This window comes from Pygocentrus nattereri, chromosome 22, assembly GCF_015220715.1.
Source record: "Pygocentrus nattereri isolate fPygNat1 chromosome 22, fPygNat1.pri, whole genome shotgun sequence".
Taxonomy (NCBI): Eukaryota; Metazoa; Chordata; class Actinopteri; order Characiformes; family Serrasalmidae; genus Pygocentrus; species Pygocentrus nattereri.
The window spans coordinates 12,326,087-12,353,190 of NC_051232.1; the positions used below are offsets into that span (position 1 = coordinate 12,326,087).

General features: G+C 40.0%; 1 protein-coding gene across 3 annotated transcripts in view; it reads right to left on the bottom strand.

Moving 5' to 3' along the window:
- tll1 (tolloid-like 1) overlaps positions 1-27,104 on the bottom strand; it is a 76,176-nt gene that overhangs the window by 32,910 nt on the left and 16,162 nt on the right. For all 3 annotated transcript variants that reach the window (XM_037532767.1, XM_017717438.2, XM_017717437.2), the window contains exons 3-9: positions 16,997-17,107; positions 12,637-12,717; positions 11,758-11,943; positions 9,846-9,963; positions 3,395-3,573; positions 2,499-2,604; positions 2,198-2,322 (exon numbers count right to left, since the gene is read on the bottom strand). In XM_037532767.1, coding sequence (XP_037388664.1) covers positions 2,198-2,322; positions 2,499-2,604; positions 3,395-3,573; positions 9,846-9,963; positions 11,758-11,943; positions 12,637-12,717; positions 16,997-17,107 — 906 coding nt within the window. The remainder of the gene's footprint in view (positions 1-2,197; positions 2,323-2,498; positions 2,605-3,394; positions 3,574-9,845; positions 9,964-11,757; positions 11,944-12,636; positions 12,718-16,996; positions 17,108-27,104) is intronic.

Sequence of the window (27,104 nt, forward strand, 5' to 3'; positions counted from 1 at the left end):
AATGTTCGAAGTTTGTTTGTAAGACAAATACAGTCATATACAAAGTCAAATGGGATATTTTGCTGACTTGCTAAGCAAAAAAAGTTTGCATCTTCTCCAGAGTATGCAAATATGGCATTTCTGCAAAATGTTAGATGGGTTCACTTATTTTCACGTAAAAAAAAAAAAATATATATATATATATATATATATATATATATATATATATATATATATATATATATATATATAATTTGACCAGGGGTGCCAAAACTTTTGAACTTTTGAAAGAACTGATATTGTTAGATTCCATTCAGCACTTCAAGCAAATGAAATCCCACAGATCACAAAGGCTTCTGCTCGCTGTGTGACTGAATGCTGTGTGTTCAGTTCCCTTTTGTCAGTGCACACAATCACGAGAGCCAGAAACAAAGGACTACAGTGTAATGAGACTTTAAAACCAACTCATCTCTGGGCAGGGAATCAGATTGGTCTCTAAGACAAGCCAACTTTGCTGCTAACACCGGCCTATAAAACCCCTCCTTTCCCTCCGAGTTAATTGGACAGTCGGTACATATGGAAGCGCTTTTAGTGTGTGTTTCACGAGAAACAAAGGAGCAGTCACGGCGAGTGCTTCCGCCGCAAGATGCTACTGGTTGTTTGGTAGGAAGGATGAGTGAAGTGCTGTGTGCTATGTTTATGTTGAAGATAAACAATCTTAAATGAATAGTTTGGGGAAAAAATGCTAACTTATATAGTCCTCCTCTTACCGCAAATGGAGCCAAGAGGTGTTTGATGTCTTTAGTTTTGCCCTGGAGCTATGTGGCTGAAGTAATGTAACATGTCAAGCTGTAGTAGTCTCATAAACATGCTTATGTGGTTTCTGAGATTGTGTGACACGCTGTTATCTAAAACACTGCATAGCTAAAAACAGCAGTAGAAGTTTGTCTCTACTTTTGTCCATTTTTATAGATACGTCATACAGTCCGTCTGAGGCAAGAGTGTGATGATCATGCAGTTTACATGATGCTACTTGACATGATATGAGCTTCCATTACATTAGCCTTGCAGCTCCAGCACAAAACTAAAGAAGCAAACTTCAGACACCAAATGTGTTGGCTGGTCTGAGCTAAAGGAAACCGTGTACATTTGATTTTTGTTGACCAAACAACTGCTTTAATTAAATTTGAGGTTAGGTTTTGAATTGGACTGTACAGAGCACTGAGTTCTGTGAGGGTATGAGGAGTGCCAACTAGACATTCAGCTGTCATTGCACTAATCAGCAGCTTCTGATAGAGAGAGAGAGAGAGAGAGAGAGAGAGAGAGAGAGAGAGAGAGAGAGAGAGAGATTAGAGTCATTTGCTTTGTAAGTGAACTAGGCCATGCGTCATGTATTTAGTCTCTCTGTCTCTCACTCTCTCTCTCTTTCTCTCGCACTCTCTCTCTCTCTACACAAACAAATACACAAAACTCTTTGTAGAATAATGACTGTCACCTCAGACAATACAGTACTCATGAATGGACATGGGCCGTGAACAAACACGAAACACACACGCACACACTGTAGAAAAGTTAGGACTCTGTGTGTACTCTCAAAAAGTACCTATAACAACCTGTATGTATATATTATAATTGCATGCACTTACATTTTCCATTCTCTTGTAATGCAAATTTAGTTACAAATGATATTATTAGTATGCACACTACCTGGCACGACTGTGATCACTAAAACTGAGAAAGATCAAATCTACCTGTACCTTTCAGTATAAAGGACCCAATGTGGTTGTTGCCACAAATGTGCCTAAATTTGAAAAGTGACTTACACATGGTGCAGTATATTGTATATTCCCTCTTTCTTTCACTTATAGACAGATACTTGCATAGATAATTACCTTTGTGTAATACTAACTGAAACTGAAGGTTGGCAGTTTCTTTGGGGTTTTTTTTTGTCTTGAAAATGTACAAAAACAAATACACACACACACAAATCACAGTTTCATTTTTTTTATCTGGAGACCTTTTTTTTTCCTTTAAAAGGAGCTCCTCTTTCCATCACTCACACCTTCACTCATCTGTCCTCCCAATCTTTCTTCCTCTCTCATTCACTCAGCACACTGTTTTAAAGGCGTCTTTGGCAAAAAAGAGAAACACACACCTAATCACACACCTCATTACACACATACCGCCCCCTCAGCACACCCACACACACTGATGTTACCTGGGCATCTGTAGAGCTTTTTGGCCTGAGAAATGTCCCCTTTACTGAGCCTCGTTCTCTGGCCAATAGCAGGCAGCACACCATTCTCATCACGAGAGGGGAGGATAGTGTCCAAAAACATTCCCCTAAGACAGAGAGAGAGAGAGAGAGCGAGCGAGAGAGAGAGAGAGAGAGAGAGAGAGAGAGAGAGAGAGAGAGAGAGAGAGAGAGAGAGAGAGAGAGAGAGAGAGAGAGAGAGTTTTTGCTGTGTTTACAGTAAGAATGCTGACAGTGAATTTCTCTCACTGTATGTGCGTCTCACCTGGAGAAGGTATTTCTGGCGTAATGCATGATGCTGTCAAAGTCATACGGCTCTCCAAGAGAGTTCACCTCTCCGGGCTCCATCTTCAGGAAGTTATACTCCTGACCTAAAAATGAAAAGTCGTTTTACTCTGAGAGCCAATCACAATGCGAGGCTGGATATTGTCCGGCTCCTGATTTAGACTGTTTTTGTACCATAAAAGCAATTTTTTTTATAACAGTCACAACTTTGGTTTAATCACTTTGTAGAAGACTGTAACAAGGGTTAAGCATATAAATAGTGTATAGCAAGAGTCAGCCAGGCAAAAGCTTCCACACGGCAGGGTTAGTTTTAACAGAGTTACAACTAAGACCCCCAAAGTTAAACTTGAGAGAAGTCCACATCCCCCTTATACACTCAATAGAGTTATTGGAAATTATTATGCACACGATCAACATACATGTTACTGCAGATATCAAGGCAATAAACTATGTTTACTAATCATTTTTATATATATTTATTATTTTATCACTATCACTACTACCATTGCTGTTCCATTCATCATTAAGTTGTTACAGCTAACTATGGTAACTATGGTAACAGTAACTATGGGGTTACTGTAGGTGCTGGAAACAGTTAACATTTTCATTTATAACAGAGAAGCGTTGTTGCTTGTATTTAAAAATGATTACAAATTGTTTCAAAATTATTTAGTAAGAACCAAAATGTGTTAGATTGACTTTCAGAATTTTTCAAAACCTACTATGAAGCTAAAATGTAAGTTATGTGGTTGTAAGAGTGAGTGTAGACCTGCTGGCAGGTGTTTCACTGTTATAAGCAGGTCACTCTAGTGCATCATGTCTTTACTGCTAAATTGTGAATGATGCAACTGGCTGGACTTGTGGGTAATGCAGTACCTGGCTGAATGTTTTCTCTGTTGATGGTCACATGATCGTCACGGTCGGGCCGCGTGTGCTCGTGCCAGAATCCAATCACATGACCCAGCTCGTGAACCACTATGCCGAACTTGTCGCAGTTTTTACCGATGGAGATGGCCTGAGGCCCGTTCCCACGGCGGCCCACATAGGAACAGCACCTGCGAGAGAGTTGAGAGTTCATTATAAGCTTTGAATAATTAATGGTTAAAGTCAATCTTTAAATCCTACTTACATGAACTTTGGTTGAACTACCAGCTCAGTGTCTTAATAACGCTCTTTATCATTCTGGCACAAGATGATATTCTAAAGCGTTTTCTACGCCGTCATTCAATGATGAACATAAACACTGTAAATATCACTGCCACCTCTGCCAGGATAATAAAATACAGTTTATACATTTAGACACTTAGAAGAGCCATCAGGTGGTCTGAGGGGATTTCTGGGGTGTGTTATAGATCACCAAAGAGAATGAAGGTGATTTATAAGGTAATACGGCCGGAGGGAGAAACAGGTAATCTGCAGTGATGAGGTGATTTATAGGTTGTTGTACTGTCATCTAATGTGACGTTTTAAGGGTGTTTTGGATTGTGTTAGGTGATTTGTAGGGTCATGTGTGGTAATATCTGTTGATATATAGTGAGGTAGGGTAAATTGGTGTGAAGTGGTCATTTGTAGGGTGCTGTACAGTGATATGCTGTGAATATATTTGGGGTGAGCATGTGACTTGTAGGGTGTAGGGATATCTGGGCTGATAATCTTCACAACAAAATGAGTAATTTTTAGTTATATAGTGTGATTTTTGGAGTGAGTATTGTGGCATATCTGGGCTGATAGTAATTTATGTGATGCTGTAGGCTTATTGGGAGTGATTTTTAGGGATAATATAAGGTGTACCTGGGCTGATGGGGTGATTTTTGGGCCACTTTGGGGTAATGGGGTGATAGAGTATCAGTGTGGGGTAATCCAGGTTGGTTTGTAGGATGTTATAAGGGAAATTTGAGGTGTTGGGGTAATTTGTAGCCATGTGATTTGATTTTTAATCTTGGGGGTTCATATTGTGTTATAGGAATAACTGGCCTAATTTTGGGTAATTTCTTGAATGATGTGAGGTAATACAGGTGATTTGTTAGATGATATGAGGTGATATAACATGATTTGTAGGGTGTTGTAGGTACTCTAGGGTGGTTTGTAGGGTGTTGTAGGTACTCTAGGGTGGTTTGTGGGGTGTTATAGGTAATCTACGCTGGTTTGTAGGGTGTTATAGGTAATCTACGGTGGTTTGTAGGGTGTTATAGGTAATCTAGGGTGGTTTGTAGGGTGTTATAGGTAATCTAGGGTGGTTTGTGGATTGTTGTGGGGTAATTTAGGGTGGTTTGTTGTGGGGTAATTTGGGGTTGTTTGTGGTTTGTTGCAGGGTAATCTAGGGTGGTTTGTAGGGTGTTGTAGGGTAATCTGGGGTGATGATTTATATGGTAATTGCCCCTAAAAAGCCCCTGAGGATGCTGTAGGGTAATCTGGGGTGAGGGGTGGATTTTAGGGTGGATTACACAGGGTGATGTGTAGGGTGCTGCAGGGTTAGATGGTGTGACGGGGTGATTTGCAGGGTGATGTGGGGTGATCTGTGATTGCTCCTAGAAAGCCCATGAGGTGAATAGCAGCTTCACAGCGTGTGATGAGATTTAGACTACTTATATCTGACCCCATGCCAACACAATAAATCACGAGAGAGAAAGAAAGAGAGAGAGAATTTCTCAGGATTTCTGTTTCAAGTATAGCCGAGTTAAGAAGATCAGACCACCTCTATTCAATGACACACACACACGCACGCACACACACACACACACACACACACAGGATTTGACTTCATTGTGCTCGACAGTTGGCACAGTTACTGTCATTGCTCATGCACTGCTTCAAAACACAGTGCTTTAGGACACCCCAAGTCAGACTGTATTACGCACAAACACCCTATATTACAGGGTGTGACCGCAGGCAAGAACGTAGGTTTGCGTGTGGGTGTAAATATGTGTGTACAAACACTCAGCTAATCAGTTCATAACTGAGTATTAAGTAGGTTAGAATATCTGGCACCTCACTGGTAATTTGGCCGTCTTGCCCTGTGTTGTAATTAGAGTTTGGTGGTACAAGCCTGCAAAGCTGATTATTATAATCAGCAATGTTACCGTGACTGGGCCAGAGAAGAACACACTCATAGTACACAGCGGTGCTTAGCTTTTCTTGCCCACACAGCGCTGCTGAATACATAATCCAGAAAGAATGCGTGCTTTCTCTTTCTCTCTTTTTCTAAGCACATTTTACTTGATTTAGATTGAGCACATTTCACTTGGTTAGATTGTTTTATAGATTTTAATATTTAAAATATTGATTTATTAAATAATATTTGAAAAAATGATATTCAAAATTCTACATTTCTGTGCCAAAACATTTGAAACGATTACAAAAGCATGTTGTAATATTACATTAATTCATTCTCATTTATAGGTCATTTCAACAAGTGGAGAAATTCAGTAGAAATTCTAAGCTTTCGATCCATCATCACACTTGTGTTTGAGCTTCATTACATTTTATGTTTTTTTTTTTGTTTGACATAAAGGAAAATGAAAAAAGTCAAAGAATTACATTTCTTAGTCATTAATTCTGTGTAAATATATAACTAAATCATTCTGTAATGTAAAACAAGGTCGCAAAACGAAACCAGCATAATCAAGTACAAATATAAAGTTCGTTAGTGTTCAAAACAGTCACTCAAGTGCACTACATATATGTTCAACCTGTGATTCTGCCATATTCTCCTCTGCTCATTCTTACTGCTCTCAGCGACCATAATCCCTGCCAGCGGGTAAGGTGACCCTCCTTCTAACCATGGAGGCTGCAGGAGGGGCAGAGTTAGGACAGGTCTGGGTGTGCCAACTGGCTAAGAATGTGAGCGTGCATGTGCTTGTTTTATACATTTAAAAATGTTCTGAATTGGCAGAAAAAAACAGCTAAAACCAGGGCAAGACCAACACACTGGCTCTGACTGTGTAAAGTGTATAATCATTGAATTCAGCTGTTCCAATCACTTCCATGGCCACATGTGTATAAAACTAAGCACCTAGGCCTGCAGACTGCTTCTACAAACATTACTGAAAGAATGGGTCGCTCTCAGGAGCTCAGTGAATTCCAGGATGGTACCATGATTGGACGCCACCTGTGCATCCAGTCAGTCCAGTCGTGAAACTTCCTCACTACTAAATATTCCACAGTCAACTGTCAGTGGGATTATAACAAAGTGGAAGCGATTGGGAACGACAGTAACTCAGCCACGAAGTGGTTGGCCATGTAAAATGACAGAGTGGGGTCAGTGGATGCTGAGGGGCATAATGTGCAGAGGTCACCAACTTTCTGCAGAGTCAATCACTACAGACCTCCAAACTTCATGTGGCCTTCAGATTAGCTCAAGAACAGCGTAGAGAGCTTCATGGAATGGGTTTCCATGGCTGAGCAGCTGCATCCAAGCCTTTCATCACCAAGCGCAATGCAAAGCATTGAATGTAGTGGTGTAAAGCGCTGCCACTGGACTCTAGAGCAGACATGTTCTATGGAGTGACCAATCACCCTTCTCTGTGACTGCAGACAACTCATTCAAAAAACAGTTTTTATATGGCAAGATCCATTGATTGCTCTCTGTATAAAACACCTTTGAAAAGTACACCGAAATTTAAAAAGCTCAAATTATCATTCACAAGCAAAACACAGCCCTGATGCCAGTAATATCAGTAACGTTAGCACTAGAGGCACCCAGACTGCACTGGACAGTGCTTTTGAGTAAAAAACTCACAAAAGCAAACAGCGAAGTGGAGACCTACAGTTCCCCTTGAAATAAGATGTAAACAGCGTCAGGAGAGCAAGATACGGATATGGAGGAGCAACATGGAGCCGCCGTTAATTTCACTGAACATTAGTGATAAAAATCGCTGTGTGTTCTCCTTTTTATGTAAATCCCGTGTTCACTTGATTTTATGTTCAGGTTCGTGTTGAATTATTGAAAGTAATAAATACATTCTGATGAAGCTTGTTTTATTCACTCATATAATAAAATGATTAATAAAATGCACTGCTTTTTAAATCAAAACAGTCTCTTTAGTGCCATTTAGTGCAATTTGAGCAAATAAGACAAATACAATTAATCACAATTAACTACAGAATCTAATGCAAGTAATGCCAATGAATTATTTTAATCAGGTAGCAGCCCTAATTATTATTTAATGGGGCTTATAAATGTTACTTATAGGTTTTATAGTGGAACATGCGTGTGACCCCACAGCCTGACAATGTATAAACACAAACCTGGGAGTGTGTGAGAGAAAGAGAGAGAAAGATCAGCTCATTCCAACTTGTGCATGTGTCACATTGTGTGCTATATACTGAGACAAACAAACAAATATATCAACACACGAACACACACATGCAAGAGTCACTAACCCAGAGGAAGGTCAAGTTAGTCGAGTCAGAGTTCGAGGGATTCGGTGCAACATTGTTGTCTGTACTTAAGCATGTCTCAGACACACAAACACACACACACACACACACACACACGGCCGTAATCTCTACCTCAGTCAGGACGCTATTTATATCTGGGATTAGAACACCTTAATCCCTTACTTCATGGCCAGTGGTAGCAGAGCACACACATATAAACACATTTACTCTCTCACACTGAGCAGTAAGCTATTAAACCGCTAAACATAAACAAAGCTAAACACAAAAAGACTTATCACAGCCATCAGGAAGTACATACTGTATATCAGATATTTATGTATACACACACACACTGACTGCTAAATATACACTTAACACTCAAAACTTGTAAAAGGACACAAATTAGCTATGCTGGTGCAAACTATGGTTAATATTAAGGTGAGGAGCAATAGTAGGTGTGAGAAAATCGTGTCGGTCAACCACTTCATTCAAACATACACATGGTTTAGGCCTCTTGTGCCGTGCACACGTGTATTTCGGCAGGTTTATGTTTGATTGATGCCTGGTGATGACGATAGTTATGGCCATGCTCCCTATGGATAAGGTTATATAACATTATCACTCCATCTCTCTGACTTACACTCTGTCTCTGGAGCACTATGTATTAACTCTTACATTGTCTGAAAATTTTTCATTTCTCACAGATTCATTTTTGCTCATAAAGGCAGAGCCCAATAGCACAACAACGTGAGATAGAGAGAGAACTTGGGAAAGAGAGAGTAAAAGAGAAAATGCACGAAAGCACGAACATTTTATGCATTGGAAAACAAACCCAATTTGTTGTGCATGAAAAATCAGCCCTAAGGCCCACTGATTATAACCCCAATCTGCCTTGGGTCAGGTAAGCGACTGAATAGTTTGTTTTAGCATTTCAAAATATCAGTAAAAAAAACAAACACATAGGAAATGTGAAGAGGTCTTTAATAATGGCATTATTGGGAAAATATCTCATCTTTTCTCATTTTTTATGATTTTCCTTACATGTCTATAATCAGTGCTGCATTCCTGCAAGACTTGTTGATGTCTTGATCTGCATATTAAACAAAAAAGTTTTTAAAAATGTTTTGGATACCCCAAAACATGGCTACAGTGAACTGGCCACGCCCTGGATCTTTACATGCCCAGTTAATGCTCCTTATGCTCTTGTTATCACTCATGTCACCTATGGTTTAAAGGGATATGAGGTAGAAGAAAACATGTAACCTAATCATATAAATATGGCAAGATGCATCTACACCAGACTGCACACATTTGGCGTAAAGAACAGATATGCAAGAAAAAGGATAACAAAACTGCTGCTTTTACCTCTCTTATCTCATTAACTGTCTCTCTCTCTCTCTCTCTTTCTCTCTCTCTCTTTCTCTCTCTCTCTCTCCCCTCATTACCATGTCAGTTTGTTAGGATGCCATTCCATAGAACAATGGCTGGCTTGTGCACCATGGTAACGAGGCAGGAAGGAAAGCTAAGCTGACTGTAGTAAAGTCAGCATACACACACACACACACACACACACACACACACACACACACACACACACATACACACACACACACACTTTTGTTTTAAAAACACACACATCACAGGATGTACACATAACAATGAGAGGTGAATGAGTAATGAGAGTAAATGTGTGTATGTAAGTGTTTGTGGGTGGGTTCAGACCTCTAGGACTGTTTTCAAAGAGAACCTCAATGGAGTTCCTAGCTAGTGGTATACTGCAGGGGTGAGCATTAAGCCCCCTACAATTGTCTGCAGTTGTCTCAGATCCATATCAAAAGTAGTTATCTTCACTGACCAGATCTGTTTATAAAGTGTTAAAATGCTTTATAAACAGGCGTTTATAAAGGTCTAGGTCTAATGAACCAGAAACACACAAATGTAGTCTCACCCGCAGGGTCGGTAGGTGAAGACGATGTAGCTCTCTTCATCAGTTTTCTCGATGAAGGTCACACATGTCTGTTTTTCCCAGTGTCTCATAGCCTGCTTAAACATCGCCCTCTGACTGCCTGAGGAACATGCACATACAAAGATATACAGCATTAATCTTGAACAGAGTATTATAGACAGGTAAACAGTGTTACACAAACATAACACATATACATTTTCTTGCCTTTTGTAGTTGAGCAAGCAAGTCAAAGTTGATATAAGTGTTTTTTGTTATGCTTAAATGCTATTTTTGTTGGCCATTTGTTGATCTTTTTTTTTAAATCAAGGAAGCTGCAGTTGTGCCATTTGATTCATCTTGGTATGACCCTGTGGGGGTTCTTAGTCCCCTCTCTCACTACTCATTAGCCACGTTTACATGCAGCCTAATAATCCGTTAATAATCAGACTAATAACTCAATCGGAATAGAATACGTCAGTGTAAACAACTCAATCGGAACAGACTGGTCCGATTGAGGCCATTCGGAATACAATTTCTATCCGATTCAACGAGGTGGGTAATCCTATAAATAATCCGTTAAGTAGACGAATAATATCCGTGTAAACGCCTCAATCCGATTACATTCTAATTGGAACGTCCAAGTCCGTTCTGCGCATGCGCGTCGCGTCATAGCGAAAGTTTATACCGTTCCACATGGCGGAGGTGAAGCTGGTCTGCAGAGGAGACGAGGTTTATACTCTGAGCTTTAAAAGACGGTGTTGGGACGGACGTCCAGCTTCTGTGTCTCAGAGCACGACGTCTTCCTCTCGGCCTTCTTTAATAAGTGCATGTGACATTTTTCTGAGTCAATTAAAAACACAAGCGGGCCAACTGGAAACTCGTTTCACTCTGACTGGACCTCACGTGATGCTGTCATGGTAACGTGTACTCTAAGCGCTACTCCACGCATGCGCGGCATTTTGCATCGGATTACTTGCAGTGCGCATGTAAACAGAGATTTTCCATCAGATTGTTTAACAGAGTGAGCAGATAAACACCTCAGTCTGAATCTGTAATCTGGTTGTATTCAATCGGATTGGCAAAAATCTTTGCATGTAAGCAGCTCAATAGAACTTGAACAAACAGGTAGAACACCTTTACACGCAAAAACCCGGCACACCGTGCAATTAGGTGTGCTACTTTCTATTAGGGAAAAGTAAAAGTACCATGTAGAGTTTCACTGCACCATTCAGGAGCTTTGGTTTCGCACACAGTTTGGACGTTCATAATGTAGTTTGACAGTTTTGGAGATGCAGCGCTGCACGTGATGATGCAGAAGATGAGCTTATCCTTCAGGCGTTTGATAAAATGTTCTAGTTGCTATGGCCAAACTATCATCTTAATTGTCAAAGAGACATAAAAAGAGACGGTATCTGGTCGAGTGAGTTAATGTCACCTGCAAAAGTTGAACAGGGGCAAATAAAATAACGTCACATTTTCAGACAAATTTTATTTAGGGTATTCCGTTATACATGGGTTTGAAACTATTTATTGAATAAATAACCGAATAAACTGCATGAAGAAGTTACGTTCGGTATGTAAAGGTGGTTTAAAGTCACCAACGACGGTAAGAATGGAATATTTTCTATTTTATTATGTTATATATTATATTTTATTATCTTCTGTGGCTTTTCTCTTTGAAACAAACAGACAAATTCCTTTGGGCAGACTGTAAACCTTCTATCAACACCACACTTGTGTTTGTATTTTGAAAAGAAGATGTTTTATTATGATTTGAATTTGATGAACAGTTATTGTTGTGTGCACGGTTTTGTTTTGCAGAACGAAAAAAAACATCTTTTACATTTTTGTCCATTGTTTGGCAAAGAAACAAAAGGAAAAATGTAAGCAATGCAAAAACACATAGAGCGCTCACCAGTGAAGTTGCCTCCTATAACGTAGGGGATCACTCCCCCAGGCCAGATTCGCTCGGCTCTGGAAGTAGCAGCCCGTGGGACTCGAGATTTACCCCCTCTAGCCCCTCTCCCTCTAACCCCAGTGCCCCCATTCCGTGAGCCAGCCTGCAAACTCTCCTCCTTGCTGGAGTTCTTAGACCACGAATCTACAGAGAGAGTGAGGGAATGGAGTTTATATGAAGCAGACAGAACGCATGTACACGTTAGCAGACACCTTGAGTTCTTGTTTACTAATACGTCAGGTATATTTAGCTTCAACACTCGGCTTCACTTTAAAGTTCATCAAAGTGTCTTTCTTGGTATGAAGATCGGGTTTTTATCCAAATAATGATTTGGCAGTTTTCCTTTTGCGAAAGCACTTATTAAAACTATTTTGACCCAAAGGTGAAAGATTTGAGTGCTGATGAATGTTGACATCACAACAAGGGGATAAAATGGGTAGGCTTTGGCTGCATTCCCAAGCATTTTTGTCAGCAGTAGCTTTGTAACTTTTGCAAATAAAATGATAAGATATAAACACCTTCTTATTTAATATAAAAAATCACATTTATTAATTGTTAAACATTTTGAAAAGCTGGCCCCCAAACCAGCAAACGCCAAACTGACCGCCTTGTTAGCAGCCACGCTTACCGAAGCTCTTTCTGTGTGTTATGAATGGCATCACACCTAAATGCCAGATGGTCTAGTTACAAGCTTTAAGGGATCAGCAGATATTAAAGTCAAACATCCCTCACCGCACTGCAAGCGTGCTGCAAATATGCAGAAGAATTAACTCAGTAAAGGTCAAAAACACAGAGGAGCCAGCAGGCACATGCCCACAGACGGAAAAGTGAACTTACCAAACCCCAGTCGCCGTATTCTGTCTAGCAGAAAGTATAATGAGCTTCGCTTTCTAGTGGCGTCATGCTCTCCTAATCCACCTGACAGAAGAAAGAAAGAGAGTGATATGAGAACACTTTAAATGGCCCATATCCATGTTTTTTATCCATGACTGTATGAACTGGGCAGTGAACAGCACGTTTTAAAACTGATACCCTTTACAACAAACTCCTTTATTTCAAACAAGCGAGGGAGATTTGGTTTTCTGTTATTTGAGCTGCTTAAAGGACTGAGAGGAATATTATGATGAGTGTGCCAGGACAAAGGCTCTGTAATGTTGCCCTCCACACTACACTATAATATTGTATTACATAATACAATATAATATAATAATGATTATCATTATAGTGTTATGTAATGGTGTGTATTACTGAGTTTTATGAATGGTGCTCTCAGTAACTACAGACAGAGAAAGGTGTGACATTCCTCTGTGTGTGTGTGGGCTCGGTGCCACCTCTTTCATCCTTCCACCCTTACTTCTTCCTCTCTGGTCACTCATCATTTAACCATCACTCTGCTTCTCTTATACATGGCCTGTGATCAGTGTCCATTGTCTCTGTCTCTCGCTATGTTTCTCTTCTCCGCCCTTTACTCTTTGTCAAGTACACACCGTTTCTCTCTCAGTCTCTGCCTCTCTGACTTTCTCATACATGTTCTCTCACTTTCTCTCTGGAATGTCGAAGTGGACAGGAAAGTCAGGAACAAACAAAACGGCAGAGTCGAAGGCTCAGGAAGGGATACACACACACACACACAAAACTCAGTGTGAGAACCCAAGGGCCTGACTGATATGTATCATTTGTCCTATAGCCTTCGTCGGCTGATACCAACGTTGCACTGCTTTATCAGTATCAGTGAAGGAAATCCCGACAATGAAGAAACAAAAATGTCTCTTTAACGGTCATAAAATCAACTGTTAAGTATTTCAGACAGTTTAAATGTGCTTGCTTGGATATTATTTATCTCTTTTAAGCCTGTTTCAGTCTTTACAGGGCGAAACTGCCATGCAAATATATAAGCTGCACATGCACATGAAACATAATTTCCATGTAATCTGTTAAAAATAAATCAAAATGGATTGCAGCACATTCAGTCTCTTTGCAGCACAGATGGTTTTCAGCACAAGTCACGTGCAAAGCAGTCATAAAAGCAAATTTCATGATTTTACTGGTTTTTATATCAATAAAAGTATAAATAAGTTAACACGTCGTGCACAACAGGGGTCTGGAACAGCACCGTTTAGTGATTTCCCAGCTCTGGCACATCAGCTAGAAATGATAAAGAGCTGATGAGTTGAATCGGGTGTGCTTGATCAGGAAAAGCACCAAAGTTTGCTGGAATCTGGCCCTCCAGGTTCACTGCTCTACAGGGAACTGCATATTTTAATGCCCAGTTACTGCTTATTTGCGGAATGACATATTGGAAAAGAATAAAATGAGAAGAAATATTTAAATAATTATCTATTTCCTATCAAAATTAACTGCATATGTCCTGTCATACTCTTTAGCAGTGGCTTATGGTCACAGCTTTACTGTTTTCACATTTCTGAGTAAACTGCAGTCCATCAGGAAACTTGTGTTGGCAACGTTCCAGAGAAACGTGTGAGCAGGTTAAAGGGAAGAATCAGATGGAGAGTAAATCACGGCCTCCTCCTCCTCATACATTCCTCACCTCCTTCAGCCTCAACTCCAGCCTCAGTCCTGCGCTTTATTTTAGACTGACTGCCTTTAACCTGACAGTAGATTATGACCTGGGCTTAACGCAGGAACGTGCATATGGGCTGGGCTCACAGCACGAACAGCACGCACTGTTTCTCTCTCTGTGACATGTATAAACCAGGAATGCAGAATGATGTCGGAATCATATCAGCATCAGCAGCTCACTGCCTCAAAAAGCATCAGAGCATCAGACAGATGTTTGGGTTAGATTTCAAAGCATTTAAAAACGTTCAGGTGACTCTAGGTCGCATTACTAAAACGTCATTGTTTTAATGAATTGACTGCATTTGGCAACCCAGCGGGTCTAAAAACGCTAATAATTAAACCATTTAGAAGTGTATCAGCAACGGCACTGGTATAAGCCAGAGATGAGAACTCAAGTGAGTGACTAGCACTCAAGTTGCTCTCACGACTGGACACAGACTCCTAACTCGACTCACTCTCCCTTAACTGATTCTTAACTCAGACTTGCTCTTAACTGCCCTTTGACTCAACTAAGACTCGCCCTTAACTGACTCATAATTCGATACAGACTCAACCTTAACTGACTCCTAACTCGATTTAGACACAACCTTAACCGACTTGTAACTTGATTCACCCTTAACTGACTCTTAACTCAACTCACCCTCAACTGACTCACAACTCGACTGAAGTTGCAGTTTCTCTTAACCGACTCACAATTTGACTTAACTGACTCATAACCTGTCTTAGACTGGCCCTTAACTGACTCGTGAAACTCGGACCTCCCCTCAAAACCTCATGACTCAACTCCGACTAACCAAACTTAGTAGCATCACGACTTTGACATAAATGACTCTCAATCTCGTTTTGCTTTTAGATGGCTTGTGACTTGACTCAGACAAACTGAATTAATTTGGGCTACTGAACTTCAAGTGGTAAATGAATAAAACTTCCATTTCCACTCTGTGTGGATATTTGTCGCTTTTCCTACAGTAATTACTGCAATGCTGTTATCTCACAACACGTCTCTCCACAGCATCAGGTTCAATATAACGCTTCAAATAACAAGCCCGTCAAACCTTCACGACAAAGCTGAAAATGCTTAAAGGGAACGAAGAACAAATTGGTTGGCTAGCATTTAGTCTGAGGATGTGAGCTAATTTAGCTGAAGTTGTCATCTAATCTCGTTTAAGTTTTAGAACGTTACAGAACACGTTCTTTTAAAACTTAGTAAAGTTTCAATTAGCTTGCATATAACTCTACAGACAAAACCACTTTTCAGGTAGTTTTTCTCTTTCCTTCAAACACCAGATTCTGACATGACATGAGCATTAATAGCGCCCCATAGTGGGGAATCTCAATTATTTGGACCTTTTTCATCCTGCTTCTGTGTTTCTTCACAAATAAAATGACTAATTATTTCACCTTTTGCAATGAACAGCTTTTAACATGTTTTTATCTGAGCGCTTCAGGATTTTGATTTGTGCTTACAACACTTGCCACTTTATCACCAGCACTACCTGCTCAAACATTTTAAACACAGCCCAGCTAAAACAAAGATGTATACAGAAACACAAATGCATCTACACAAACTCTCTCTCTCTCTCTCTCTCTCTCTCTCTCTCTCTCTCTCTCTCTCTCGTAGATATGTGCACGCACACACACCGACACACACCCACACACACACACACACACACACATGAGCTCACACGTACACGCAGTCATCTTTCCTCTCTTCCCATACATCCTGAACGCATCACACTCAACCCTGCAAAACACGTGGCTGGTTTGCTGATGCTGCTGCAGAGGTGAGACAGCGGCATTTATCAAGTCTAATCGCCCAAAGCCTTAAACTCCCTCGATATCACCTCCCAACCTGTAATCAACTAAATATCATCTACCACATTACTCAAGCCCTCTAATCCCTTTATATCACCACATCTGCTTCATGATTCAATATACTGTACACACTAAACCTCACTCATCAATCAAATCCACACAGGCCTGAAGATCCCCGGCTCAGAGTTTCTGAGGGAACTCTCAGGAGACTCACAAATACACAAACACATTTGCCATACGCAGCATTACTCAAACTTTCCCAAAAAGAGAACCATTACTCATTATAAGTCTTTGGTTAAGTGGACGGATACAGACTGTAACTATTTAACACCACAGTCCAACAGTGTAGAATCACTGCTCAAAGGTTTTATTATTTTATTGCACATACATATTTAAAATGAGTGTGGTGCATTGTGGGTGTACGGAAAGCCTGTCTATCTATCTATCTATCTATCTATCTATCTATCTATCTATCTATCTATCTATGTTACCGTAAAACTTCCAATCTATATGTGTCTACCTTTCTGTCTATCTATCTAGATATTTCTGTCTATCTTTCTATTGGTGGATGACACCTAAAAAGTAGCAAAGCACTAGTGAGATCATAAAGATCATATAAGAGCTAGACTTAACATTTGATAACTAATACAACACTTATTCTGACAGAGGTGATTCTGCAATTATTCTGAAAGAATTGTAAAATTGTGAAAATATAACTGAGTTAATGATCAGACATGATCTTAGTGTCACTGTTGCCTTGTTTCATCCTCCTGTGTGATGAAGGCCGAGTCCGCCGTCTTACCTGACGTGTGGCCTTGCCTCATGTGTGTTTGTTGCGCGAGGTCTATTGTCCTGTCAACCTGAAACATCTTCAGATCCTCCTCGTCCAAGGCAATATCTCCCCAAAAGACCGCTGGAGAGCAAGGGGCGAGAGACAGAGAGAAAGAGAGAGGGTGGGTATATCATTAGAACAGGGTGCATGAAAGCACTCGTTAGTCTATTAACACATGCACATAGCCATATACACCAACTCACACACTTTCACACTCTCTGGCATTGACATAAGCTGCTGATTTAAGTGCTGGCTGGTAATACCTACCCATACAGTGTCCAGAGACAGCTCAGTGTTGTTATTGGATAATGCTAATTTGAGGTTTTGATTTAACTGACATGACTAAGCCACAAATTACAATAACAAGAGACAGCTTGAGCTATCCAATCTGACTCTTACCTCCACACACACACACACACACACACACAGTGCTGTCCCCAGGGACAATGTACACAGCCATCAGGTGCTGATTTAAAATGTGCAAGCTGGTCACTGCTGACATCACATCTAAGCCAAGGACGAAATCATAATTAGCTTTAGCACTGTAACTATTCATAGAGGTATAAAAAAGTGGGCATTGTGTGTGTGTATGTATGTGTGTGTGTGTGTGTGTGTGTGTGTGTGTGTGTGTGTGTGTGTGTGTGTGTGTGTGTTTGTACGATTTTGTCCTATCCAAGGACACGCAAATACTCTTGCACTTGGAACACTGGTTTTCATTTTCCACTCTAAAATAATTCCACGCTGCAGATGCTTAGGCCGCTTGTTAACTTCTTAAAATATGTATTACTGCTGTATTTTTTGGATAATGTTCATTTTTGTCCTCTCTACAAAACCAGTGTTCATAGAGAGCAATGGGGTAAAACAACTTCAAAAAGTGTCTTAATATAGCCAGCAGCAAGCCATAAAAACACACTTAGGTCAGCCTGGATATGGCTAGCACATGCCCACTCATGTACACTCACCTTCCTTTTTATGATATATGTTGTTGGGAGGGAGCAAACTTCAACGCTGTGTAATTAATTCCACCTTATTAGAGAAATAATTTCCAGTGACATCAGCTGTTATTATTTTTAAAACGTGTTCTATCCAAAATTGTTACAAATAAATATACTGCAGTTTGGAATGAAACTCTTTAATTACAGATTGTAGTCCTTCTGTTTCTCTGCATAGTGAGCTCCCCATTTATCCCATTCATCAATGATCTGGATGCCCATATAGGGCTGAACTTGTGAGGTAAATGTTAAAAATGACATACTTGTACCTCTAATAAGTATTAATCCCAGAAGCTAAAGCAATTTGTGGTTTCGGCTGCGAAAAAACTGTATCAGCGTGTGAAGGGTTTGAATATGTTCACTAAAGGAACCCAAACCAGCAGGAGCTCATGAAGGCGCATAGGGCTGCGAACGCAAACTTCACAACTGGAAATGAAATAATGTATTACCAAAAGGTGAGGTTTGATGTCTTTAGTTGTGATTTTTTTGTAGTAGTGCAGTCTTTCCTCCTAGCACATGTAACAATACTGTCTCAATTTAAGTGATACTTTTTTAATCCCACAAATGGAGACATTCCACCTTCGGATTTAACCATCCATGAAGTGAAACACCAAATACACACTGGTGAATACACACACACTAGGGGGCAGTGAGCACACTTGCCCAGAGTGACGGGCAGCCCTATCCACGGCACCCGGGGAGCAACTGGGGTTTGGTGTCTTGCTCAAGGACACCTCAGACTGGGGATCGAACCGGCAACCTTCTGGTCACAGGGCCATTTCTCTAACCTCCAGCCCACAACTGCCCCCATTTACAGCCTTGACCACCACAGGACCACCACCCCTGAGCAGGACCACTGTCAGCACAGCAGTGACACCAACACATGAGCATGACAAAATAAGCCTAGATCTAAAAATCGAATAAGTGGTCACCGTTCATTCGTATATGTGTGTGCAATTTGTCCTACCCAAGGACGAAGACTCCTGTTAAAGGTTAAAGTGTTCTGGACATTGTGTATGAGGCCAACATCCCATGAACTTCCTATTTCACTCTTCCCAATCCCAGCCCTGTTCTGACTTTGACCTTCCTAGAATTCCGACTTCATCCTAACTCCCTTCCCACCAGACTCCCGCTATGGTACGCCCCATAGACTTCACCCAGCTTGTTCCCAGCCACGCCCATTATATCATCATGTGTTCTTAATTTAGCTTGTCGCCAAGGAGATCATAGAGATGGCTATGATAGAGAACTCCACATTGTGTGTGTGTATGTGCACGTTTGGCAGGTATATGGCTCTTTAACCTTGATACAGAACAATAAACAATGCAAGCTACACTCAAGTCCATCTCAATTGTCTCAAGTATAAATGAAACTGTGTGTATGTACATGTGCATGGGTGTGTGTATCCATTCTTCATTCTCTCTGCTCACACAATACCCTGGCCCAGTCTCGAACAGCACTCCCTATTAGATGGGTATCAGTGTTCTTCGTCTCTGGGGAGTCTTTCTGTTCTCATTAGACACTGATCAAGACACAAAGGCCACGGTAATACCCTCCATTAAGAGCTAATTATAGCTGTAATCACTCTCCGTCATACATCCTCTTCAGCTGCCATCTGTGAGAGCGCTCGCTAGCAGCAATTATGATGATTTAAGCCTTCACAGTAATAAAAAAACTCTAGTGGGCAAAATTTGTATTTTGGCTTTGAGATCATGCATTTTGGCAGCTATAGACAAAATAAAAGGCTGCTGCTAATCGTGGTCTCTAAAATAATTTCCATAATTGAGCTAGAGCTTTGGCCTGTTGCGTAACCACTGTATCATCCTAACATCACATGCTGTACTGGAGTGCCTCTAAAATCAGTAATCCTCACTGGGCTAAAATGACAGTAAGGCTGACCTATCGACGTGAAAGGTCTGGGAGAAAGATCTATAGATGAATAAAGAATGCACGAATCCATACGCCTATATAAAGAGATTCAGCGGAAGCGCTGAAGCAGCGTTAGTGAAATGCTGAGGTAACGTTTCGCCGTGGCTGGAAGAACACTGCAATCGCACAACTATAAACAAACCAGTATCGATTTTAGTTTCATATAATGGAGCTATGAAAGTCACACCTGCATAAATTACACCTGCAAGTAATACACAGAGGAGCGTTTTCCCAAAAGAAAAAGAAAAGGTGGTTTTGTTTTCCATTTTTTTTATTGTTCTTCATCGTTTGATCACAGCGCCCTTTACATTGTGCGAAAATTCCATCATGAACGGATCAATAAAGATGCTCCAAAACTGCTTGGAACAAAGTCTCTTTACATTAACCTACATAAAAAGCAAGGTTTTTGCTTTCTCCTGTAAAGTCATTTTTTGGTCATCACAGTCACCATTGAAACTCATAAGACTTCAGCAATAGAATAAGAGAATATAGACATCGCAACTTTGTCACATCTAAAAAATAATAGATCCTGCAGCTTAGAGTGAAGCAGACGTTGTTGTTGCTTTGTAGCAGGTGTTCAGGGAATAAAACAGGTATGGTACACCGTCAGATATAACAACAAGGGTAGAAGACCTTTTGACTAATCAGGGCTGGGCTGCCGGATACCATCTTAAAGATGATTCTCAAGGGGAAGAGTGAGCATCACACTGAACACTCTCTGAGTTAAGATGATCTAAACACTGAGATGCTTTACATTTACATTTACAGTGTTTAGCAGATGCTTTTATCCAGACCGACTTACAAGAAGTGCTTTGTCTATCTAGAGAAATATCTCTGCTAGTTACCAATAGCCTAGAGAAAAAGACAGTCCTGAGCTCAGATACTGCTAGAAGCTTTAGGGAAGCTGGATGCTGATTGTTGAAACTGTTGGTATAATATGTCATTTATTATGTTTTGGGTAACTCAGAAAGTCTGGCACTTGTGTAGGATCTAACTACATTATATCAGAATTTCCTCCTATGATTTAAAAAATTTGATTACAAGTCATTCTAAATTAGATCCTGCGTCCACCTACGATGACTTTCAATGACACACCTACTTTGCCTCTACAAAAACAATTTTCACATTTGCATCAGTGTGTCTGAAGAGCGTAAGCTTAACATCCTGACCACAACTGACCAAATGTGGGCAAAAATTCAAAGCAATGATGTAATGAGAAATTTCCCCCTTCAACACTGAGTCAACATAAACAATGAGAAAGCACTTATTGTTCTAAAGGTGTTTGTATAAGAAGATAATTTGTGCATGCATACAAGAAACTCAACAACAAAGCTCAATTTTTAACACCTACTTATTGATATTGGTTGAGGTTATTATGATAATAATAATAGTAATAATAGTAATAATACTAATACTAATAATAATAATAACTTTTTACCATACTTTAAATGAAACTGTCAGTTTCATGAAGTCCATAAAAAAACGGACTTTCTCCAGTTTTAAAGAAAGAAATCTAAATCAAATATGTACAATATACAGTTCTATGCGAAACTTTGGGATCTTCTGCTTGAACGACGTATTTTGTTGATGTTCTCTATGAAGATAAGCGAATACATCCTCTACAGAGAGAACAAACTTCTGTACATTTTCATAAACAATTAAACAAAAAGTTTATTTGCCAGATTTATACCTTTATAATCCCTTACTATGTACTAAAGCTTATTATTCAATAACTATAGGGACTTCAATGCAAACAGGCTGAGCTATTCTCAGGTTATAGAAGTGTATAATAAAACTTTGGGCTTAACATGCTGGAAAAATAACAACATAAGGGCTCAAACTTTTGCATACAACTATATATACTGAATGTTTTCATCTCGCTGCTGTCAGAAGAAAACCTTGTATTTCCTTTTTTTGTTGTTTCTCAGTTTTTGACATAATTTGAAAATATTTGTTGTCTTTTAAATTGTATGTAACTTTCATATATGTATGTATATTCAATATGACCTGGGGGGGGGACTCTGGTTCCATTGGCTTAAGTTAAAAGTAAAGTAGTTTTTTTCCTTCTCCTGTAAAGTAAAAGGAGATGCAATGTTTTGTTCGGGCAACAGCGATGTACAGATTACAGATATAATATATACACTACACTTCTACAAATGCATACTAAACGTTTTCAGTATATAGTGTTTTAGTGTAATTGAAGATTCAATGCTTTAAATTGATCTCTGACCATTTTCAAATCCACTCTCACATCAAATATATGACTCACATACTGAACTCAGTTACAGTTCATTAACAGGACCAGCACAATGTTGTAACCAAACTAAATCTTCAACAAAATATCACAATAGCCAGGAAAAGTAAAAACACCAATTATAAATGCTGCCTTTACTCTCAATATGCCAATGAAAATCTCAGACCACTGTGAGCTGGGGGGATTGGAGGAAAAAAAAACCCTTTCAGACTGTATAATCTGCGCTAGAATAAAAATTGTTTGGGATTATAATCTCAGTCTCCAGGTTGGTGCATGGGAGATGTGTGTTTAATCTGTGCGCCGCAATATCCGCGGACCAGATCCTGTATTAAAAACAGAGATTACCCTCCAGGTCTGTCTGCATCCAAATGAGTCTTCTCTGAGATGAACCCGGAAGCCCCCCGATCCTTCTCACACGGACCGGTTTAGGAAATGGACATTCGATTTGATTTAATTTGTGACAATTTTACATAACATTATGTAACACTATAAATTGCTAAAATTATTTGGGATGATGCTACAGACTCATTTCCATTTAGTCCTCAGGTTTCTGTTCACAATGATAAGGTTCACATGAAGGGGTAAATATGAAAATGAGGTGTTCATTTGAGGTGGTAACCTATGTGCGTGTGTGTGTGTGTTATTTGGGGTCAGGCAGCTGGTTTAATCCACGAGCGCTTCTTTAATCATATGTTTATCTGTCTCCAAATACAGAGGGGGTAATGGCTACTGGTCGAAAGAAAATGACACACCTCATCCTTCACATTGAGCTGCACACAACAAACAAAACCCTTAGCATTCATAATTCTCACCACCAATAACAAAAAGGAAAGTATATGAATTATATCTCACTCCCACGTGACGTCTTTCCTGTTCAGTGGACGATGTGCCAGCAAGTTAGTTGTTAAAAGAAATACATCTTCACTGGTTCTGGACCTTGCTGACATCAGCTACAGCGAGCCGAGTGATAAAACTATGTCTGAGCTGGCCACAATCTCTGAAACCCTTCATACATGCAAAACTTTTAACACCATGTTCAAACATGTTTTACACATAAATAAGATCCTCTACAGAATTTGCACATTTCAGCGCATATTTTTATTTATTTGATTTTTGATTATTTTATTTCTTTTTCTTTACTTATACTGAGTTTATCATATAAAACACAGTATAAAATGCATGTGTTTTAATTCTTACTCCAACGTGTTAAATAAACAATAATTGTGCTTCTAAAATGTGCTCATGTTTAAATAGTGTGTTCCCTGTAGAGGATGTTAACTTATTTTCACATAGAAAATCAACAAAGTGTGGAGAGCCTGCAGGCAGGCAGAAGAAGAGAAGCAGGAGTTTCAATATCAACTCAGGATTCACTGCCTGCTGTTTTCACTCTTTAGACATTCACACCTCTCCTCTCCTCCTTTAATGATGTCAGATTAAAACCACGTGTGAACGACCTGAGTGACGCTTGGCCGAAAACACACGCAGACACACTGACAACACACGGCAAAGTCTCATGAATGAGTGTCGAGGGAGAAGGAGGAATAATTGTCCGTTTCTGTTAGTCAGAAAAAAGTGTGACTAAAGACGTCTAAGAAACATGAGCGATGGATGTGACGCAAAGCATTCTGGGTAGGAGCCAAGAGCAGTTCCTTAGAGGATTTTCACAGGAAGGACGCATTAACACACACACACACACACAAAGATGAAATACATCAACACACAAAACACATATGAATCCAATCAAAATGTTTTTCAGACTCAAATCTACTGAACTCTGGCAGGACAATAGCTATAACACAGTAATGCATTCAGTCTTCACTATCAGTATGCTAACAGTCTCTCTCCCTCTCTCTCTCCCTCTCTCTCCCTCTCTCTCTCTCTCTCTCTCTCTCTCTCTCTGTCCTCTTTATCTCGGTCACCATATCCTCACTAACTCTCTGTTTATGTCTTCGTGTGAGTGTTTTGTGTTGAGTTGTTGTCGGCGCTGCATCAAAGCCTGGAAACCCTTTCACACGTCGGGGTGTTCAAAGCCGTAATTGCTTAATTAGTGAAATGCATTCTGGGAGGAAGCGTGTGCGGAGCGCTGACTCATGCCTTTCCTCTCCAAAGCAAACAGTCGGCGAGCAGAGTGAAGCGCTGAGTCGGGAATATTTGGGAATTTTTCGGAAGCTGGCTGTCAGGCCAGAGTGCTCCTGGAAAATCCTGTTTAAACTCCACTGTCCAGCTTCCCCTTCTGCCCTGACCGCAACCGCACACACATTAATGTGAGCAGATTCACTGCGATAGTTCAGACAAAAACCTACACAGCACATCAAATAGACCAGAGAATGAGGTTCCTGAATACGACATCTCACGTTGGAGCTTGATGTCAACCCAAGGTTGGTTTTTGACAGATATCCGTTGATTTCCAACCAAACTTCATCGTCTTTCCATTGTTGGAGGTTGATGTCAAGCCAGCGTTGGGTTTTAGATGTTATCTATTGTTACTGTCTGAATGAAAAATGAGGTTTTGTCCAAACAGAAATTCTACAAATATGAATAAATATTATAATATAGTAATCCGATCTGAATGTTACGCTTGTCCATTTGCACAGATAACAGTAAGTCATATAGTGTCAGAAACCATACAAGCGAGTCCATTTGATTTAGACAATCTGCGCACCAGTGGGCTTTCATTACTCATTGGCTAGATTAGCTTTTTTCTTTTGCTTTAAAATCTATTTTATACTAACAGGTGGGTTTACGGGGGAATGAAAAAACTTTCAACTTTAAAAGAAAATTAATGTAGAAATGACTGATTCTAAGCAATTTTGGAACATTTCTATTCGTCTGATAGCTTTCAAACTAAAGTAACAAAAATAGAGATACAACCCAGCAGGCACCAGATGTTAATCTGAGACAGATACGCATTGAATTTTAGTTGAAAATAAATTGGGCTGATATTAAAACCCAACATTAGCCTGATATCAACCTCCAACATTGGACAGACGTTGAATTTCGGTTACAAATCAAAGTGAGATATCGTAGAAGAACAAGGTTGAGTTGACATCAAGCTTTAACGTTAGATGTTGAATTTTGGTTGGAGATTAAAATTGGATGTCTGTCAAAATAGAATGTTGAGTGGACATCAAGCTCCAACGTTAGATGGGAGGAGTTGGCAGCCATAGCTGCAGAACTTGATTAGCATTCGGATGCCTTGCTCAAGGGCATGTCAGCCACAGACAGGAGGAGTCAGGGTTAAAACCATCAACCCTGTGATTAATAGACACTCGCTCTACCACCTAAGCAAGAGCTGCCCCATGGGCTTTGACGCCAACCTGATTTTCATTTTCACTTAAAATTCAACATCTGTCCAATGTTTGAGTCCAACATCTTTCTGACATCAAACTGATGTATGTGTGCATATATTTATTGTGCTGTCAGGTTTTGTCACACATACATATCAGTGCTGTGGCCATCTTTATCTCCAAAATGGTATCTTTACTGAAGGGTCTCTTTCTGCCTTCTTAACTTTTAATGAAAGTTTATGTAACAAGATTTCTTTGTAAGTCAATTTGAACCATTTCCGTTGGTCCATTCTTAGTGAATTCTAACACAATGTAAAGGTTAACTGATGTGTAGGGAAGGTGCAGGTCTGAAAACATAACGTTACCCAATATTATCACATTTTACCTCCCACTCCCAAAACTCACACACATCATCGAGCAAAAACATGGTTAGTTCAGCGACCAACACCACTGTAAAATGCCACTATAAAGCTGAAATATTCAAGACAGCCCTAAAGTGTTAAACAGCAGAAATATTGCCGGTAAACAGCTGAAAGTCCATGACTTATATTTGCTTGTGCTACAGTTACCTGCGACAAAATATGTTGCTGAGTTGCTGAAATGAACAAACAGGCACCTTAATGTTAAAGAGCAGGCACAGAGGACCGCAAGACCACATTCGGCTTTCTCTTTCACTCCGCCTGTGTGTTCTGCTGTGTGTACAGTTTTATTATGAAAACAGTCTTTTGTAAGGGGCATGAATGAGTGAGTACGACAGAGAGAGAGAGAGACAGAGAGAGAGAGAGAGAGAGAGACTCTTTGAGTATGACAGAGAGAGAGAGAGAGCGGGAGACAGAGAGAGAGACTCTTCTCCAGCTAAGTGGCAGGATGCAGCCTACCAGGAAGAGATAAGTGCCTGAATGAAGTGGACTCACACACGAGTCCCTCTCTCTCTCTCTCTCTCTCTCTCTCTCTCTCTCTCTCTCTCTCTCTCTCTCTCACACACACACACACACACACACACAGAGGGAAATCGGTGTACAAAGAGATGGAAATGTGTTTAGTGCACTCTAATGGCATGAGATAAGCACCGGGCCAAATATTCACACTCAGTTTTCCCAAGAACAACAGCAGCAAAGACTACCAACCGTGCAGGGGTCACTTCCACTTTGGTACGACACATGCACATACTGTATGCACACACAAGGTCACATGCTTACACACAAGGAAATGTCCAAGAAGCAGAAGCTGAATGGACTAAATAAGAATGCTCTAGTATCTCAGTTAATCATAAATGATCTAAGTCTAAAGACTTAACCTTATATCAGCATTATCTTACATCGGATTCAGTCTTTTCAAATGACCTGTAAAAGTACTAGTCAAAATTCTGGAGAGGTTTTCCTTATTTTAAGTTTTCCACTTTTTAAAATAAAACTGAAGATAGCAAAACTAGAGATAAAATAACACTCTTCTTTTATGATGTAGTTCCAATGTGCAACTCTGAGTCTCGATCAACACTAATACTGAAACCCTGGCCAACACCTTTCTCATATTTCTTCCTTACAACTGCTTTAAATAAGCTAATAGAAAGCCCCAATTACTGTCACCTATGGTGTTCCACAGGGGTCTGTACCTGG